This window comes from Oncorhynchus tshawytscha, linkage group LG11, assembly GCF_018296145.1.
Source record: "Oncorhynchus tshawytscha isolate Ot180627B linkage group LG11, Otsh_v2.0, whole genome shotgun sequence".
NCBI lineage: Eukaryota > Metazoa > Chordata > Actinopteri > Salmoniformes > Salmonidae > Oncorhynchus > Oncorhynchus tshawytscha.
In genome coordinates, this window is record NC_056439.1 from 12,660,428 (window position 1) to 12,680,694 (window position 20,267).

Genomic DNA, 20,267 nt, shown 5'->3' on the forward strand with positions numbered 1-20,267 from the left:
CTTTCTACAGGTGGAGACAGTGGGTGATAAGTACATGACGGTCAGTGGGCTGCCAGAACCATGTACCCACCACGCTCAGTCTATCTGCCACCTGGCCCTGGACATGATGGAAATTGCTGGACAGGTCAAAGTGGATGAAGAACCAGTACAGGTGAGGATGGGATATGTTTCCTTTTTCCAACATTTTTACCAGAATCAATTGAGAAAGGCAGCAAATGTGAAATGCTGGTTCTGGCTGAACCATTTCATCAGCCTTGTCTAGAAACAACCCCTAGGCCCTAGACGAGAACAACCCCTAGGCCCTAGCTCAAGGGCCACATGGGGATTTCAAAATTCAACTGAGGGCCACAGTTTTTGGGGGGCCAATGTGTTTGTTAAAATCAATTTTGGTGCCAGAAAAATATTTTATTTCAAAGTATACAGTGCCTTCAGAAAGTATTCCTCCTTGACTCCTTGACTTTTTCCACATTTATTAGGTTACAGCCTTATTCTAAAATTGATTAAATCATTTTTTCCCCTAATCAATCTACACACAATACCCCATTAAAGACAAAGCAAAAACAGGGATTTTAGAAATGTTTGCAAATTAAAAACAGAAATAGCACATTTGGAATTTTTCCTATTTTGTTGCCTTACAACATGGAATTAAAATGGATTTTTGGGGGGTTTGTATCATTTGATATACACAACATACCTACCATTTTGAAGATGCAAAATATTTTTATTGTGAAACAAACAAGAAATAAGACAAAAAAAACTAACACTTGACCGTGCATAACTATTCACCCCCCAAAGTCAATACTTTGTAGAGCCACCTTTTGCAGCAATTACAGCTGCAAGTCTCTTGGTGTATGTCTTCTATAAGCTTGGCACATCTAGCCCCCCAAAGTCAATACTTTGTAGCCACTTGGGATTCTTCAAGGCAAAACATCTCCAGTGCCTTTAAATTGACCGAATACAAATATGACCGAATACAAACAGTGTAGCTATTCCCTCCGCAAGGCAATCAAACAAGCTAAGCGTCAGTATAGAGACAAAGTAGAGTCGCAATTCAACGGCTCAGACACAAGAGGTATGTGGCAGGGTCTACAGTCAATCACGGATTACAAAAAGAAAACCAGCCCCGTCATGGACCAGGATGTCTTGCTCCCAGGCAGACTAAATCACTTTTTTGCCCGCTTTGAGGACAATACAGTGCCACCGACACGGCCCGCTAACAAACCCTGCAGCCAACGTGAGTAAAACATTTAAACGTGTTAACCCTCGCAAAGCTGCCGGCCCAGACGGCATCCCTAGCCGTGTCCTCGGAGCATGCGCAGACCAGCTGGCTGGTGTGTTTACGGGCATATTCAATCAATCCTTATCCCAGTCTGCTGTTTCCACATGCTTCAAGAGGGCCACAATTGTTAGAGCGTTGGACTTGTAGCTGAAAGGTTGCAAGATCGAATCCCCAAGCAGACTAGGTAAAAATCTGTTGTTCTTCCCCCTCAAGGCAGTTAACCCACTGTTCCTAGGCCGTCATTGAAAATAAGAATTTGTTCTTAACTGACTTGCCTAGTTATATAAAGGTTTAAAAAAAATCATGTTCCCAAGAAAGTTAAGGTAACTGAGCTAAATGACTATCGCCTCCCCGTAGCTCTCACTTCCGTCATCATTAAATGCTTTGAGAGACTAGTCAAGTACCATATCACCTCCACCCTACCTGACACCCTAGACCCACTCCAATTTGCTTACCACCCCAATAGGTCCACAGACGACGCAATCACAATCACACTGCACACTGCCCTAACCCATCTGGACGAGAGGGATACTTATGTAAGAATGCTGTTCATCGACTACAGCTCAGTATTTAACACCAAGTACCCACAACTCGTCATTAAGCTGGGTCTTGACCCTGGATTGTGCATCTGGGTACTGGAATTCCTGACGGGCCACCCCCAGGTGGTGAGGGTAGGAAACATCTCCATCTCGCTGATCATCAACACTGGGGCCGCACAAGGGTGGCGGAAGGGACTTCTTTAAGCAATGGATTTTTTCTGGACACTCTTCCGCAAAGCCCAGCTCTGTGGAATGTACTGCTTAAAGTGGTCCTATGGACAGATACTCCGATCTCCCCTGTGGAACTTTGCAGCCTCTTCAAGGTTATCTTTGGTCACTTTGTTGGCTCTCTGATTGATGCCCTCCTTGCCTGGTCTGTGAGTTTTGGTGGGCGGCCCTCTGTGGGCATGTTTGTTGTGGTGCCAAATTCATTCAATTTTTTATAATGTATTTAATGGTGCCCCGTGGGATGTTCAAAGTTTCTGATATTTTTTTATATCCCAACCCTGATCTGTACTTCTCCACAACTTTGTCCCTGACCTGTTTGGAGAGCTCCTTGGTCTTCATGGTGCCGCTTGCTTGGTGGTGACCCTTGCTTAGTGTTGTTGCAGACTCTTGGGGCCTTTCAGAACAGGTGTGTATATATATACTGCTATCATGTGACAGATCATATGACACTTAGATTGCACACAGGTGGACTTTATTTAACTAATTATGTGACTTTTGAAGGTAATTGGTTGCACCAGATCTTATTTAAACAAGTTATTGTTTTCTTTTCACTTCACCAATTTGGACTATTTTGTGTATGTCCGTTACATAAAATCCAAATTAAAATCCATTTAAATTACAGGTTGTAATGCAACAAAATAGGGAAAAAGCCAAGGGGGATGAATACTTTTGCAAGGCACTGTATATTTGGGAGTGTCTCCCATTCTCCTCTGCAGATCCTCTCAAGCTTTGTCAAGTTGGATGGGGAGTGTTGCTGCACAGCTATTTTCTGGTCTCTCCAGAGCTGTTTGATCGGGTTCAATCCGGGCTCTTGCGGGGCCACTTAAGGACATTCAGAGACTTGTCCCGAGCCCACTCCTGCATTGTCTAGGCTGTGTGTTTAGGGTCGTTGTCCTGTTGAAAGGTGAACCTTCGCCCCAGTCTGAGGTCCTGAGTTTTCATCAAGGATCTCTCTGCACTTTACTTCGTTCATCTTTCCCTCGATCCTGACTAGTATCCCAGTCCCTTCCGCCAAAAACATCCCCACAACATGATGCTGCCACCACCATGCATCACGATAGGGATGGTTCTAGATTTCCTCCAGACGTGACGCTTGGCATTCAGGCCAAAGAGTTCAATCTTGGTTTCTTCAGACCAAAGAATCTTGTTTCTCATGGTCTGTGAGTCTTTAGGTGCCTTTTGGCAAAATCCAAGCGGGTTGTTATGTGCCTTTTACTGAGGAGTGGCTTCCGTCTTGCCACTACCATAAAGGCCTGATAGGTGAATTGCTGCAGAGATGGTTGTCCTTCAGGAAGGTTCTCCCATCTCCACAGAGGAGCTCTGTCAGAGGGACCATAGGGTTCTTGGCCACCTCCATGACCAAGGCCCTTCTCCCCCGATTGCCCAGTTTGGCCGGGCGGCTAGCTCTAGGAAGAGTCTTGGTGGTTCCAAACTTCTTCCATTGAAGAATGATGGAGGCCACTGTGTTCTTGGGGACCTTCAATGCGGCAGAATTTGTTTGCTACCCTTCCCCAGATCTGTTCCTCGACACAATCCTGTCTCTGACCTCTACGGACAATTCCTTCGACCTCATGGCTTGGTTTTTGCTCTGACATGCACTGTCAACTGCGGGACCTCGTACAGACAGGTGTTCTTTTTCAAAATGAAGTCCAATCAATTGAATTTACCACAGGTGGACTCCTATTAAGTTGTAGAAACATCTCAAGGATGATCAATGCAAACAGGATGGACCTGAGCTCAATTTCGAGTCTCATAGCATAGGGTCTGAATACTTATGTAAATAAGGTCATTTTAAAAATGTGTAATACATTTGTAAAAACCTGTTTTTGCTTTGACCTGATAGGTGTGTATGGTCTGATATGGTGTGTAGATTTCTGAGGACTTAAAGAAATCAATTTAGAAAGAAAATGAAAGAAAATGTGGAAAAAGTCATGGGTATGAATACTTTCCGAAGGCCCTGTATGTTAGAATTTTACTTATTCTACTTGGGAAGGCAGATAAAGTATATCTTTTTTAATTTTTTTTACCAAGAACAAACAACACTTTGCATGTGAACACTCTGAATCCTAAATCATTACGCCACATTCTTGACATATGTCACTTTGTTTTGAGCCGACTTCGCCGTGGGCTTTTTATTTTATTTTTATTTTTTCTCTTTTATTTAACCAGGTAGGCTAGTTGAGAACAAGTTATCATTTGCAACTGCGACCTGGCCAAGATAAAGAGTAGCAATTCGACACATACAACAACACAGAGTTACACGTGGAATAAACAAAACATACAGTCTATAATACAGTAGAACAAAAGAAAACAAAAAGTCTATATACAGTGAGTGCAAATGAGGTAAGTTAAGGAAATAAATAGGCCATGGTGGCAAAGTAATTACAATATAGCAATTAAACACTGGAATGGTAGATCGGCAGAAGATGAATGTGCAGGTAGAGATACTGGGGTGCAAAGGAGCAAAATAAATAAATAAATACCAGTAGGGGGATGAGGTAGGTAGATAGATGGGCTGTTTACAGATAGGCTAAGTACAGGTGCAGTGATCTGTAAACTGCTCTGACAGCTGGTGCTTAAAGCTAGTGAGGGAGATGTGAGTCTCCAGCTTCAGAGATTTTTGCAATTCGTTCCAGTCATGGGCAGCAGAGAACTGGAAGGAAAGACGACCAAAGTAGGAATTGGCTTTGGGGGTGACCAGTGAGATATACCTGCTGGAGCACATGCTACGAGTGGGTGCTGCTATGGTGACCAGTGAGCTGAGATAAGGCGGGGCTTTACCTAGCAGAGACTTGTAGATAACCTGTAGCCAGTGGGTTTGGCGACGAGTATGAAGCGAGGGCCAACCAACGAGAGCGTACAGGTCGCAATGGTGGGTAGTGTATGGGGCTTTGGTGACAAAACGGATGGCACTGTGATAGACTGCATCCAGTTTGTTGAGTAGAGTGTTGGAGGCTATTTTATAGATGACATCACCGAAGTCGAGGATTGGTAGGATGGTCAGTTTTACGAGGGTATGTTTGGCGGCATGAGTGAAGGATGCTTTGTTGCAATATAGGAAGCCGATTCTAGATTTCATTTTGGATTGGAGATGCTTAATGTGAGTCTAGAAGGAGAGTTTACAGTCTAACCAGACACCCAGGTATTTGTAGTTGTCAACGTTTTCTAAGTCAGAGCCGTCCAGAGTAGTGATGCTGGACGGGCGAGCAGGTGTAGGCAGCGATCGATTGAAAAGCATGCATTTAGTTTTACTTGCGTTTAAGAGCAGTTGGAGGCCACGGAAGGAGAGTTGTATGGCATTGAAGCTCGTCTGGAGGTTAGTTAACACAGTGTCCAAGGAGGGGCCAGAAGCATACAGAATGGTGTCGTCTGCGTAGAGGTGGATCAGAGAATCACCAGCAGCAAGACCAACATCACTGATGTATACAGAAAAGAGAGTCGGCCCGAGAATTGAACCCTGTGGCACACCCATAGAGACTGTCAGAGGTCCAGACAACAGGCCCTCCGATTTGACACACTGAACTCTATCAGAGAAGTAGTTGGTAAACCAGGCGAGGCAATCATTTGAGAAACCAAGGCTGTTGATTCTGCCAATAAGAATGGTGTGATTGACAGAGTCGAAAGCCTTGGCTAGGTCGATGAATACGGCTGCACAGTAATGTCTCTTATCGATGGCGGTTATGATGTCGTTTAGAACCTTGAGCGTAGCTGAGGTGCACCCATGACCAGCTCTGAATCCAGATTGCATAGCGGAGAAGGTATGGTGGGATTCGAAATGGTCAGTAATCTGTTTGTTAACTTGGCTTTTGAAGACCTTAGAAAGACAGGGTAGGATAGATATTAGGTCTGTAGCAGTTTGGGTCTAGAGTGTCACACCCTTTGAAGAGGGGGATGACCGCGGCAGCTTTCCAATCTTTGGGAATCTCAGACGATACAAAAAAGAGGTTGAACAGGCTAGTAATAGGGGTTGCAACAATTTCGGCAGATAATTTTAGAAAGAGAGGGTCCAGATTGTCTAGCCCGGCTGATTTGTAGGGGTCCAGATTTTGCAGCTCTTTCAGAACATCGGCTATCTGGATTTGTGTAAAGGAGAAATGTAGGGGGCTTGGGTGGGTTGCTGTGGAGGGTTCCGGGCAGTTGACCGGGGTAGGGGTAGCCATGTGGAAAGCATGGCCAGCCGTAGAGAAATGCTTATTGAAATTCTCAATTATAGTGGATTTATCAGTGGTGACAGTGTTTTCTAGCCTCTGAGCAGTGGGCAGCTGGGAGGAGGTGCTCTTATTCTCCATGGACTTTACAGTGTCCCAGAACTTTTTTGAGTTCGTACTACAGGATGCAAATTTCTGTTTGAAAAAGCTTGCCTTAGCTTTTCTAACTGCCTGTGTATATTTGTTCCTAACTTCCCTGAAAAGTTGCATATCACGTGGGCTATTCGATGCTAATGCAGAACGCCACAGGATGTTTTTGTGCTGGTCAAGGGCAGACAGGTCTGGTGTGAACCAAGGACTATATCTATTCCTAGTTCTAAATTTTAAAGAATAGCCAGGCATCATCTACTGACGGGATGAGGTCAATGTCATTCCAGGATTCAGACACGGCTAAGACATCTGGGTTGGCAGAGTGTGCTAAAGCAGTGAGTAAATCAAACTTAGGGAGTAGGCTTCTAATGTTAACATGCATGAAACCAAGGCTTTTACGTTTACAGAAGTCAACAAATGAGAGCACCTGGGGGTGGGAGTGGAGCTAGGCACTGCAGGACTTAACCTCCACATCACCAGAGGAACAGAGGAGAAGTAGGATAAGGGTACGGCTAAAGACTATACGAACTGGCCGTCTATCACGTTCAGAACAGAGAGTAAAAGGAGCAGGTTTCTGGTCACGATAGCATAGATTCAAGGCATAGTGTACAGACAAAGGTAAGGTAGGATGTGAGTACATTGGAGGTAAACCTAGGCATTGAGTGTGGAAGAGAGAGATATAGTCTCTAGAGATGTTTAAACTAGGTGATGTCTTCGCATATGTAGGAGGTGGAACAACATGGTTGGTTGAGGCATATTGAGCAGGGCTAGAGGCTCTACAGTGAAATAAGACAGTAATCACTAACCAGGACAGTAATGGACAAGGCATATTGATATTAGAGAGAGGCATGCGTAGCCAAGTGAACATATGGGTCCAGTGAGTGGTTGGGCTGGCTGGGGACACGGCGATTCAGACAGATAGCAGGCTAACAAGCTAACAGTTAGTAGGCCGGAGCTAAACAAGCTAGCAGCTAGTAGACCAGGGCAAGCTAGCAGTTAGCAGGCCGGGTTAGCAAGCAAGCAGTTAGCAAGGGCTAGCAGTTAGCAGACCGGGCAGGCAAGCTTGCAGTTAGCAGACCGGGTTAGCAAGCAAGCAGTTAGCAAGGGCTAGCAGTTAGCAGACCGGGCAGGCAAGCTAGCAGTTAGCAGACCAGGGCCCGGCAGTTTAGCAGTTAGCAGACCGGGTTAGCAAGCAAGCAGATAGCAGGGGCTAGAAAGTTAGCCTTTGTGGGGGGGCGTCGCGATGGGGGTAAGTCTGTTTTTGCCTCTTCGTGTGGTGACGTCGATAGACCAGTCGTGGAATTAGTAGGGTTCCAAGTAGCTCTAGGTAGCTAGCATGCCAATATTGTAGCCCTGGAGTAGGCTTCGGTGGTAGCACAGGAGCCCTGGCTAGCTTCAAGTTAAATAGGTGCTTGCTCTGGGATGGAAAGCCAAGAGTAGTCATCCGGGATTGCGGTTAGCTAGTTGTGAAGATCCAGATGAAAATGTTCAGTTTGCGGTAGGAATCCGGGGATAAAAATAACAGGTCCGTTATGCTCTGGTTAGAGTCACGTTGTTCGAACTGGCGAGAGCTTTCCGAGCTGAAGGTTAGCTGATGACCGCTGGCAATGGTTTGCTGACTGATATCTGGTAGTTAGCTGGCTAGCTTCAGTTGAGAGATTCCAGATCTGAAGTAAATAGAAATACTTTAGGGAAAAAAAGCAGATCCACACCACATTGGGTGAGGCTGTAGCCCTCAGTACAGGAAAAGGCTTATAGGTGGTTGATAGAGCACATGAGGGCCACATCCCAATTCTCTTATGCTGTGCACTTGTCAACTCCTTATCATGGGAGTTAGCAAGTACACAATTCGGGCAAAGGGAAGAGAATCGGGACCCAACTCAACAACATGACAGCAACAAGTCTAACTCATTTGAGTACTGCCTATGAGAAGAAAGGGTGCTCCACACACGGTCTGTTCACAATGTGTCTTTGGGTGGCACAATCACTGCCAAGTAATCACTTGTAATGACTTGCAAACATACAGTATGCTGTATCTACCTCTGTGCTTGCAACCTCTGCCTCCTATCTATCCAAGTAGTAGTACCTAATATGGGATACTTACTTGTACATATTCTACATTAGCCCTTGTTCCACTTTGTTCATCTGTTCCATTACATTACACATAAGAGTAATTGGACGAAGGCGTCTTCTGTACCGGGGGAGTTTTGTTAAGAGCCCTGACGCTCGGTCTGAACATTAACATGCATCACTTGTGGTACGGTTTTGGAAGCATAAGGACCTTATCTTTCATATCAGCAAAAGATAATTTTCAAAAAACAAAAGGTTAAATTGATACACACCTTTTATAGGGCTAGGGTTAGTGTTCTCACACGGCAACATCTCCATGTTACAGCACGTGTTTACGGAAGAAGCAAAACAGAGGGACAACCTATCTAGCATCCTCCGAACACCTGTATGTAATCGTAGAACCGCACCAGAAACGTGTTGTCACTGAAAAATACTGTCGACTGTACCTGTGATAGTCGGTTAAAACAGTGTAAAGTAACTATATTTAGCATTTGGGAAATTATTTTGATGTGATATAAAAGTTAAGGGCCTTATCTTTCTAGAACCGTATCGGAATTGATAATCCTTTTGTTCAGATGGAGTTTAAGTCTGTTTTGGCTGCCAGAGCCAGTACTAATGAAAATAACATACAATAACATACATGAGCTGAATATAACAAACATGTGCTGCTAAAGTATTTGGACAATCAAATCAAATCACATTTATTTATATAGCCCTTCGTACATCAGCTGACATCTCAAAGTGCTGTGCAGAAACCCAGCCTAAAACCCCAAAGAGCAAGCAATGCAGGTGTTGAAGCACGTTGGCTAGGAAAAACTCCTTAGAAAGGCCAAAACCTAGGAAGAAACCTAGAGAGAAACCAGGCTCTGAGGGGTGGCCAGTCCTCTTCTGGCTGTGCCGGGTGGAGATTATAACAGAACATGGCAAAGATGTTCAAATGTTCATAGATGACCAGCATGGTCAAATAATAGGTCTGGGACAGGTGGCACGTCCGGTGAACAAGTCAGGATTCCATAGCCGCAGGCAGAACAGTTGAAACTGGAGCAGCAGCACGGCCAGTTGGACTGGGGACAGCAAGGAGTCATCATGCCAGGTAGTCCTGAGGCATGGTTCTACGGCTCAGGTCCTCCAAGAGAGAAAGAAAGAGAGAATTAGAGAGAGCATACTTAAATTCACACAGGACACCGGATAAGACAGGAGAAGTACTCCAGATATAACAAACTGACACTAGCCCCCCGACACATAAACTACTGCAGCATAAATACTGGAGGCTGAGACAGAAGGGGTCAGGAGACACTGTGGCCCCATCCGATGATACCCCCAGGCAGGGCCAAACAGGAAGGATATAACCCCACCCACTTTGCCAAAGCACAGCCCCCACACCACTAGAGGGATATCTTCAACCACCAACTTACCATCCTGAGACAAGGCCGAGTATAGCCCACAAAGATCTCCGCCACGGCACAACCCAAGGGGGGGCGCCAACCCAGACAGGAAGATCACATCAGTGACTCAACCCACTCAAGTGACGCACCCCTCCTAGGGACGGCATGAAAGAGCACCAGTAAGCCAATGACTCAGCCCCTGTAATAGGGTTAGACGCAGAGAATCCCAGTGGAAAGAGGGGAACCGGCCAGGCAGAGACAGCAAGGGCGGTTCGTTGCTCCAGAGCCTTTCCGTTCACCTTCACACTCCTGGGCCAGACTACACTCAATCATATGACCCACTGAAGAGATGAGTCTTCAGTAAAGACTTAAAGGTTGAGACCGAGTTTGTGTCTCTCACATGGGTAGGCAGACCATTCCATAAACATTGAGCTCTTTTGGAGAAAGCCCTGCCTCCAGCTGTTTGCTTAGAAATTCTAGGGACAATTAGGAGGCCTGCGTCTTGTGACCATAGCGTACGTGTAGGTATGTACGGCAGGACCAAATCAGAGAGATAGGTAGGAGCAAGCCCATGTAATGCTTTGTAGGTTAGCAGTAAAACCTCGAAATCAGCCCTTGCCTTGACAGGAAGCCAGTGTAGGGAGGCTAGTACTGGAGTAATATGATCAAACCTTTTGGTTCTAGTCAGGATTCTAGCAGCCGTATTTATCACTAACTGAAGTTTATTTAGTGCTTTATCCGGGTAGCCGGAAAGTAGAGCATTGCAGTAGTCTAACCTTGAAATAACAAAAGCATGGGTTAATTTTTCTGCATCATTTTTGGAAAGTTTCTGATTTTTGCAATGTTATGTAGATGGAAAAAAGCTGTCCTTGAAACAGTCTTGATATGTTCGTCAAAAGAGAGATCAGGGTCCAGAGTAACGCCGAGGTCCTTCACAGTGTTATTTGATAGGACTGTACACTAGGATACCATGGTATCTTCCTGGTAGTGACCAAAAAACATGATAGTACCATGATATTTTTTTCATTGTACTAACATGGTAGGAAAATACAATGGTATTTGCACCAGTGCCATGGTATTTCCCCCCATGGTAGTGACCAAAAAAACATGCTTGTTTTTTCATTGTATTTTTTTATTTTTTATTTTTATTTCACCTTTATTTAACCAGGTAGGCTAGTTGAGAACAAGTTCTCATTTGCAACTGCAACCTGGCCAAGATAAAGCATAGCAGTGTGAACAGACAACACAGAGTTACACATGGAGTAAACAATTAACAAGTCAATAACACGGTAGAAAAAAAAAGGGGGAGTCTATATACATTGTGTGCAAAAGGCATGAGGAGGTAGGCGAATAATTACAATTTTGCAGATTAATAACACTGGAGTGATAAATGATCAGATGGTCATGTACAGGTAGAGATATTGGTGTGCAAAAGAGCAGAAAAGTAAATAAATAAAAACAGTATGGGGATGAGGTAGGTAAAAATGGGTGGGCTATTTACCGATAGACTATGTACAGCTGCAGCGATCGGTTAACTGCTCAGACAGCAGATGTTTGAAGTTGGTGAGGGAGATAAAAGTCTCCAACTTCAGCGATTTTGCAATTCGTTCCAGTCACAGGCAGCAGAGAACTGGAACGAAAGGCGGCCAAATGAGGTGTTGGCTTTAGGGATGATCAGTGAGATACACCTGCTGGAGCGCGTGCTACGGATGGGTGTTGCCATCGTGACCAGTGAACTGAGATAAGGCGGAGCTTTACCTAGCATGGACTTGTAGATGACCTGGAGCCAGTGGGTCTGGCGACGAATATGTAGCGAGGGCCAGCCGACTAGAGCATACAAGTCGCAGTGGTGGGTGGTATAAGGTGCTTTAGTGACAAAACGGATGGCACTGTGATAAACTGCATCCAGTTTGCTGAGTAGAGTGTTGGAAGCAATTTTGTAGATGACATCGCCGAAGTCGAGGATCGGTAGGATAGTCAGTTTTACTAGGGTAAGTTTGGCGGCGTGAGTGAAGGAGGCTTTGTTGCGGAATAGAAAGACGATTCTTGATTTGATTTTTGATTGGAGATGTTTGATATGAGTCTGGAAGGAGAGTTTACAGTCTAGCCAGACACCTAGGTACTTATAGATGTCCACATATTCAAGGTCGGAACCATCCAGGGTGGTGATGCTGGTCAGGCGTGCAGGTGCAGGCAGCGAACGGTATTAGCTAGTATGGTACAAAAATTAACAATGGTAGTACAATGGAGAACACAAATGTAGTGTACTCTCTTCAACGTTGGGACCTGAATAGGTCATGGTGAGAAGAATGAATGTATTCTGAAACCTTGAAGATTTAAAATAATTAGTTTTTCTGGAGCTTCTTTCTTCAATACAGTTTTCAGTTTACTCTCTCATTCAACTGACTATGCTACTCTTGTGCATTTTTAAGTAGCCAACATACTGTACCAAAAAATATTTGTAAAATGGTATTATCATCTTATAAATACATTTTCATTTAATTCTCCACATATTCCTAAAAACAGCAAGTTACAATGTTTCCCTTTATTTACACTCTGTGTGAACATTAATTGTCGCCATGACGGCAGGTAGCCTAGTGGTTATAGCATTGGGCCAGTAACCAAAAGGTTGCTTGAGCAAATCCCTGAGCTGACAAGGTAAAATCTGTCGTTCTGCCCCTGAACAAGGCAGTTAACCCACTGTTCCTAGGCCATCATTGTAAATAAGAATTTGTTCTTAACTGACTTGCCTAGTTAAATAAAAAATGAATAAAAACGACTACGACAGGCTGTCTTGACTGGCCCTAACTTTAGCTGACGTTAGCGTCTATTCTAATGGTATTTTATACATTTATTAAACTATAAAAACATTAGAAAAATAACAATTATATCATTACACTCCGCTTAACTTGGTGTTTCATATCCTATGCTTTATAACTCGCTCACCATGATGATAATGTTTAAAATAATTTGTTTATCTGGTGCTTCTCTCTTCAGTTTTCTGTTTGCTTTCTCATTCAACTGACTCACTGACTAGGTAGGCAAGCACGAGAGTGCGTGAAGCAACCAATAGAGCAGGCCGAAACAAGCTACAGTTGTCAGCGCTACAGTTGTAATGTGGAAATGTGCAAGTTTGTAGATGCATGTCTATGTTTGGTTTTGTTAGTCCTGTTAATAAGAACATGAGATAAGTAAATGGTAAAGCAAGATACTTGATATCACAAATTATAAACCCAGGAAATATAATCATATTTCATTCACGAAATATGTATCATATTACATTAAACAAATTATAAGAATATTGAGATATATTGTCTCTTATTTTAATCATCTCTATTTTATCGTCCCGTCTCAGAAATGAGTGAATGATTTGTTTTACCCCCTAGTATTTTTAAGCATCAAGTATTTGTCAACTTTTCTTCAAAAAAGCCACTGTCAACGTAAGACATTGTAAGAGTTGTAACTTTGATGTTAAACAGCAGACTGTTTGTTTAACTGACATATTGAGTTTGTTATTGTATCAGTGACTCTTGGAGACCTAGCATTGGAAAATCACATCTGGCTAACAAAACATTGTTTATCAGACACATGGCATGGGGTGAAGAGGATCCCAGTTTGTCAGTAGAAACAACCTTCAATCATCTCACTGCCCCAGGTTAAAAATAGGTCCCCGTTGCACTTTATCCTAAACATTTAGTGTTCAGCAAGTGTTCTGTTCTCACTGTTCGAGCACCGAAGGTCCTGAACCCATAAGGGACACGAATAGAGAGTCTGCTACGTTCAAGAGAACGTCTAGTGTAACAATTCCAATCATGGCAGCAGTTATTGAAGGTATGTCTACTACAAACAGGAATTTGAGAGTCCAAAAATGACTGCGTATTGCAAAACACTGCTCGCCTGTAGCAACTTCCCCAAAAAACAAACAATTCGAAGTGGCTAGAATATTCACTGTAGACAGTTATAACAGTCTTCATCTATCATGTTCTCTCTTTTCATGAGCTCATCTGCATAGGCACACAGAGCCAGTGCCACTTTTAAACAGTATAAAGACTTATTTGTGAAATGAAATGGATCTTCGCGCAATAAGAGGTGGAAGGGGCTGGCACAGCCATATAAAGATACTAATATACTCAGACCATGGCAAATTGACTGACACACTCAATTCCTAATTCTATGGGCACAGTCCCATCAGGGCCGGATTACCTAACGGGCACGCAGGGCAGATAGCATTTGAACACATCAGTTTAGGGCCCCTGGAGGTCGGGCCACACCCACCCCAGATAGCATATGAACATGTCGGTTGGGGGCCCCCTGGAAGTCGGGGCCCCCCCAGAGAGCATATGAACACGTCATTAGCCGTGGCAAAATGTCTGGAATTGCAGGAAATTATCTTAACTGCAGAATATGTATAGAATGACATTAGCTATACAACTCCAAATTCTTCTCTGCATCATAGCAAGTGTGTAGAATTGCAGGACCTTAGCTCCTCCCTCAAAAAACATTTGCCCACTAAAAGTAGGTGCCCCGAGGCCCCAGATGTGGTAGCCTGGCCCTGAGTCCCATAGAGCTGTGGAGAACTATAAAGATCCTGAGAAAGCTTGACCTTGTAACACCTCCAAACTAATGTGCCACAAACATGTTCACAGTTGTTCAACCTGATCACATTTAGACACACGGCAGAGATGTTAAAAACAACAACACTGCAGCAGATACATTGTTAAACATTCCATGACCAAGGACTAGTCATCTTGTCTCTGGTGTTTATCCATGTCTTTGTGGAACACATCAACCCTGTCTATTGTTTAACTTTGGCTTAACATTTGGTTACAAAGATGTAAATGTCATAGTGGGTGTTTCGGCCTTGTATGTATACAGTACCTTTACTATAGACAGTCGGCTCCAAAATGGTTAGCTATATGGAAGTTATGATGGTAGGAATGTTGTGTGAATTATCTGATGCATACTGGGTTATTACATGGCCGGTGATCAGACACTAAAAAGTCCAAACAGCATGATGTAGTCAATAGATTCATGTACACTGTTCAGCATGTGCCAATATTATGGGAATCCCGCTGTACCTTTAGTATGTTTCATACTTTATTAGACAGACTTAAAACAGATGCTGGGACACAGGCAGGTAGTCATATGTATGACATTGAGTTTAAGCCATCGTCCCTCCACACAAATGCAGATGGATTATCCAGACTGTCGTGTACAAGAGAAAGACAAAGGAGTGTGGATGCAGTGGACATTTTCCATACCGCTCAGCTCGAGGCACTACCGGTCACAAGCATGGTTATCAAACAGGAGACAAGGAAAGATGTGACCTTGTCAAAAGTGTACACCTACACCATGTCAGGATGGCCAGCTACTGGCAGAAAGGAGCTGACTCCGTATTTTCAGTGGAGAAACGAAATTACAACGTACCAAGGATGTTTGATGTGGGGAATGAGAGTCATGATACCCCAGAAATGCCAACATCAGGTTTTGCAGCAACTACATGAAGGTCATGTTGGAATTGTCAAAATGAAGCTGCTCGCAATAAGCCACTTCTAGTGGCCCAGTCTGGACCAACAGATAGAAAACATGGTGAAGAACTGTAGCGGATGTTTGGAAACCCTTCACATGCCTGCTCCTGTCCCAGTCCACCCATGGGAATGGCCCACAGAGCCATGGCAGAGAATTCATGTGGACTACGCTGGTCCTTTTGAAAAGCACATCTTCCTGGTTATAGTTGATGCCCATTCCAAATGGCCAGAGGTGTTTTGCACTGACTCCTCCATCTCAGCTCAGATGATAGAGTGTCTCAGAACTACGTTTGCACGCTTCGAATTGCCACTGCAGCTGGTAAGTAACAACGCGCAAGCTTTTGTAAGTGACGAGTTAACAAGATTCATGTCAGTAAATGGAATCAAACACTCAACCTCAGCTCCGTACCACCCTGCCACCAATGGGCTGGCAGAACGCTTTGTGCAAACCCTAAAGCAAGGACTCCGTGCAGCAAAACGAGACGAAGGGACTTTGCAAACAAAACTGGGCAAGTACCTGGCCTCCTACCAAAATACCCCACATGCCACGACAAATGAAAGCCCAGCCGCACTGATGTTCGGGAGGCCTCTCCGCACACAGCTGGACATCATGAAGTCAAACAGGCTCAATGAAGTGCCGAATAAACAAGCCAAGATGCTCTCCGGTGGCTGGGAGCGCCATCTCCAAACAGGACAGGAAGTGATGGTGCGAGATTACAGAATGGGACCCAGACCTTACCAGGTTCAAGTGAGCCCAGACATAATGTGGCGGCGTCACATTAACCAAATGCATTCCACAGAAAACAGCACAACAATCGAGAGAGAACAGGCACAGAGAGCTCCTGAGAGTGACACACGGGGAACTGTAGAGGACGGTGGGGCAGTAAAGAGACCCCAGGCTGAAAGAAGGGAACGTATTGATGAAGGTGCTGCTATAGCAGAAGCAATAATGGATCAAGCACACACTGAGGATGTTCAGGAGCCTCCAGACAATCCTAGGCGCTACCCAGAATGAAGGCACCGTCCACCAGACAGACTGGACTTATAAACAAACAAACAAAAACTAACTCTTCAAATCAAAAGATGCAAAATAACTACAACGAGTTCTGGGAAATGATGTGGTTTGGTTAAAGTAACTCTGATTGTATAAGAGAAGGAATGTTATGTTCTGTTAATTACTGATGTCACCTTTAAGAATGGAGCACCCTTGGTCATGTGCAGTGTTGTTCTATGTTATTCTGGTACTAACTCATTTTTAGGAAATGTGAAGCTCCAGTTCAATTTCTTGCATTCAGAGTCTTTCTTATTATATAAATAAGTAATAAGAGCTAAGACACTACACTATCATCATCTGTAGTCTTACATATGAGGAACATCAGATAACTTGTGTACAGGTTTGGATAGATTTTAGCCATGTTTTCAATTAAAATTTAAAAGTACAATAATCAGTGCAGCTTCTCAAGTCCATGGGCATTGCAGTCCAGTATGCTGTAGCTCTAACAGAGAAGGCCGATTGGCCGATTTTCTGTGTTGAAAAGGGACAACGCAACCCCCTCTAGTTACTGCCCTTGTTATCTTGGAGGTGCTTTCCTTGAGCATGATACGCCGACATAGGGGTGGAGGGGCAAGACCATACAGGATCTTAAAGACCAGTCTAAAGCTATCCAGACTAAACAAATGATGTTTGTAAATTATATGACAATGGTGGTAACTGTTTGGTTTCTTATCAAAAATGTTAAGTGTTTGTTTGTGGAGTGATTAAATTGGTTTCAGATGCGTGTAGAACTAATTGGAATTGGCTTCTATGCGTGTAGAACGAATCATCCCCATTAACCTGAACAGCTCATTGGGAAGAAAACTGTGACCTTGGTTGAACATCTTGGAGCCAGTTTGAGTCAGGTTGAAATAATCTGATCTGAGTTTTTTCCTGCAAGTTTTGTTTCCCCAGTTTATATTGAAATCGCCCATGAAGATAATCTCCTTCTTATGATCACATTCTTTAAGCATGACATTTAGATGGTCTTAAAACAAGATATCAGATGTTGATGGTCGATATAATCCAATAATAGTGAGAGACATTCAGAGTAAGACATTCAGCCCCATACATTCAATGTCATTGGCATGTTTCCCTATGATACGATTGCATTTAAAGTTATCTTTCATATACATAAGCAATCCACCCTGTCTGCCCTCTCCCCTGTCCCTCCTGAATATGAAATGTCCAGGGACATTAAAGGCAGAAATAGGAGAATATTTCTTCAGCCATGTCTCAGAGAAACAGAAAAAAATCTAGATTAGAGTCGTTCAATAAATGTTTTACCTGTTCACTCTTAGAAATAATGCTACGAATATTCAGAAGACCTCCCAATATTCCTCTAGGCTTGGAACGAGAGTCGCAGATCATTTTAGCCAGATTAACAGTTTGAAAAAGTTTCATAGGACAATGTTTTCTAAAAAAAAGCCATGTTAGCGACAGAAGTTATGCTCACATACACATAATGTCCTTCTCTGAACCAGATAATATAGGTTGCTCAAATATACATTATTTCAATCCTTCATCAATGATTTCGGTCTGGATGGCTAAGTAGCGGGACTTTTCTCTACTTCTCTACATCCTCCATATCAGCCTTTTTTCTGCAGGTGACCTAACTCCAGACTCTGATGGGGAGCTTGGTACCCTGGGCCGCTTGGGTGTATGTTGATTCCGGGTTGTTTGAATGAAGGCCAGCATTGATGTTTGGCTGCCTTCTATTGTATTCCCCAAAGAGTTGCGCTCTCTTCGGGGTCCCTTATTAACCTCAAGATTTTCTATTGGGTCATGATTGTCACTGGTCTCAGTAGCTATTTTCCCAGCTTAATTTTTTTGCATTTTTCTCGGAATGAGAGGTCACTGTTGCAGACTCTGGCTCACTAGGTACCAACTCCAATGTTTCATTCACTCAATCTTTGTCCTTGGGAGACGAGGAATTATCTTCTTCAACCTCAGTTTCACTGAGATCAGTCATTCAGCTGAGATACAGTATGTGATCCGTCTGCCCTACTCATGGGGACAGGATTGTTGTCCTGCACATAGTGTTACTTACTTGACCGTGGCTCTATATGGGAAACCCTGTTTTCTTGAGCATCCTCTTCTCTCCCTAGATAACCATTGGGATCCACACAGGAGAGGTGGTAACTGGGGTCATAGGTCAAAGGATGCCCCGCTACTGCCTGTTTGGAAATACTGTCAACCTCACCAGTCGTACAGAAACCACAGGAGAGAAGGGAAAAATCAACATTTCAGAATATACTTACAGGTAAGGAAAATAACGGCTTTATTTATTTGAATGAGACATTGCTGTGAAGTGCTGAACCATCCTTTCTAAGATTGTGCATGGCATGTTATATTACTGTTGCTGACACCTGTATGTGTGTGTCTTGGGGGTTGGGCTAAAGGGGAAAAAACACCTTTTGAAGCAGCCTTTGGGAACAACATATTGTTGAATTCTGTGAAAATGTGGGAAATACATTTTGATTTCAGGTGTTTGCAGTCAGCAGAGAATGCTGACCCCCAGTTTCGTTTGGAGTACCGAGGACCCATCACCATGAAAGGCAAGAAGGAGCCCATGAATGTGTACTTTCTGTCACGCAAAAGTACTGAAAGCATAGTTTGATCATAAAAGCATTCCCCTTTCCCCAGTGGGCAAAATGCATAAAGGTGTAATTTTGGGGTTCTACTTTGGTTTTATGGGTTGAAGAGATGTCAGATAACCAAATTAGAACCAAGAGAAGATGTCATTTTCTGGTCGCTAAAAAGAGATGTTAAAAAAACATTTTACAATCAGCATAAAACCGGACCATGACGTACACCTGAACAGTTTTGCTCACTGGGTCACTTGTCAGTTTCAAGAAGCTGCTCTATCTGAAGACATAACAATTTGACCATCTAGAAATATACCTTGTTCTCTACTTCACCAACAGTTATTCTTATTGTTGGTATGTACAGTTGAAGTTGGAAGTTTACATACACTTAGGTTGGAGTAATTAAAACTAGTTTTTCAACCAGTCCACACATTTCTTTTTAACAAACTATAGTTTTGGCAGGCCAGTTAGGACATCTACTTTGTGTATGACACAAGTACATTTCCCAACAATTGTTTACAGACAGATTATTTCACTTATAATACACTGTATCACAATTCCAGTGGGTCAGAAGTTGACATACACTAAGTTGACTGTGCCTTTAAACAGCTTGGAAAATTCCAGAACATGATAGCTTTATAAGCTTCTGATAGGCTAATGGACATCATTTGAGTCAATTGGAGGTGTACCTGTGGATGTATTTCAAGTCCTACCTTCAAACTCAGTGCCTCTTTGGTTGACATCATGGGAAAATGGGGAAATCCAAATAAATCAGCCAATCAGACCTCAGAATAAAAATATAGACATCCACAAATCTGGTTCATCCTTGGGAGCAATTTCCAAATGCCTGTACAAACAATAGTACGCAAGTATAAACACCATGAGACATTCTGTCTCCTAGAGATGACTATCGTTATGTTTGGAGGAAAAAGGGGGAGGCTTGTAAGCTGATGAACACCATCCCAACTGTGAAGCACGGGGTGGCAGCATCATGTTGTGGGGGTGCTTTGCTGCAGGAGGGACTGGTGTACTTCACAAACTAAATGGCATCATGAGGTAGGAAAATTATGTAGATATATTGAAGCAACATCTCAAGACATCAGTCAGGAAGTTAAAGCGTGGTCACAAATGGGTCTTACAAATGGACAATGACCCCAAGCATACTTCCAAAGTTGTGGCAAAATGGCTTAAGGACAACAAAGTCAAGGTATTGGAGTGGCCATCACAAAGCCCTGACCTCAACCCTGTAGAAAAAGCGTGTGCGAGCAAGGAGGCCTACAAACCTGACTTAGTTACACCAGCTCTGTCCGTCTTAGGAG

At 43.5% G+C, this 20,267-nt stretch overlaps 1 protein-coding gene across 2 annotated transcripts in view; it reads left to right on the forward strand.

Moving 5' to 3' along the window:
* Nucleotides 1–19,405, forward strand: part of LOC112261450 (guanylate cyclase soluble subunit beta-1) — a 55,335-nt gene extending 35,930 nt beyond the window's left edge. The window contains exons 11-13 of one of the 2 annotated variants that reach the window (XM_024436774.2): nucleotides 11–151; nucleotides 18,469–18,623; nucleotides 18,848–19,405. In XM_024436774.2, coding sequence (XP_024292542.1) covers nucleotides 11–151; nucleotides 18,469–18,623; nucleotides 18,848–18,980 — 429 coding nt within the window. In that variant the 3' untranslated portion in view covers nucleotides 18,981–19,405. The remainder of the gene's footprint in view (nucleotides 1–10; nucleotides 152–18,468; nucleotides 18,624–18,847) is intronic. The other variant, XM_024436773.2, reaches the window with a different exon arrangement.
* Nucleotides 19,406–20,267: the final 862 nt, after the last annotated feature.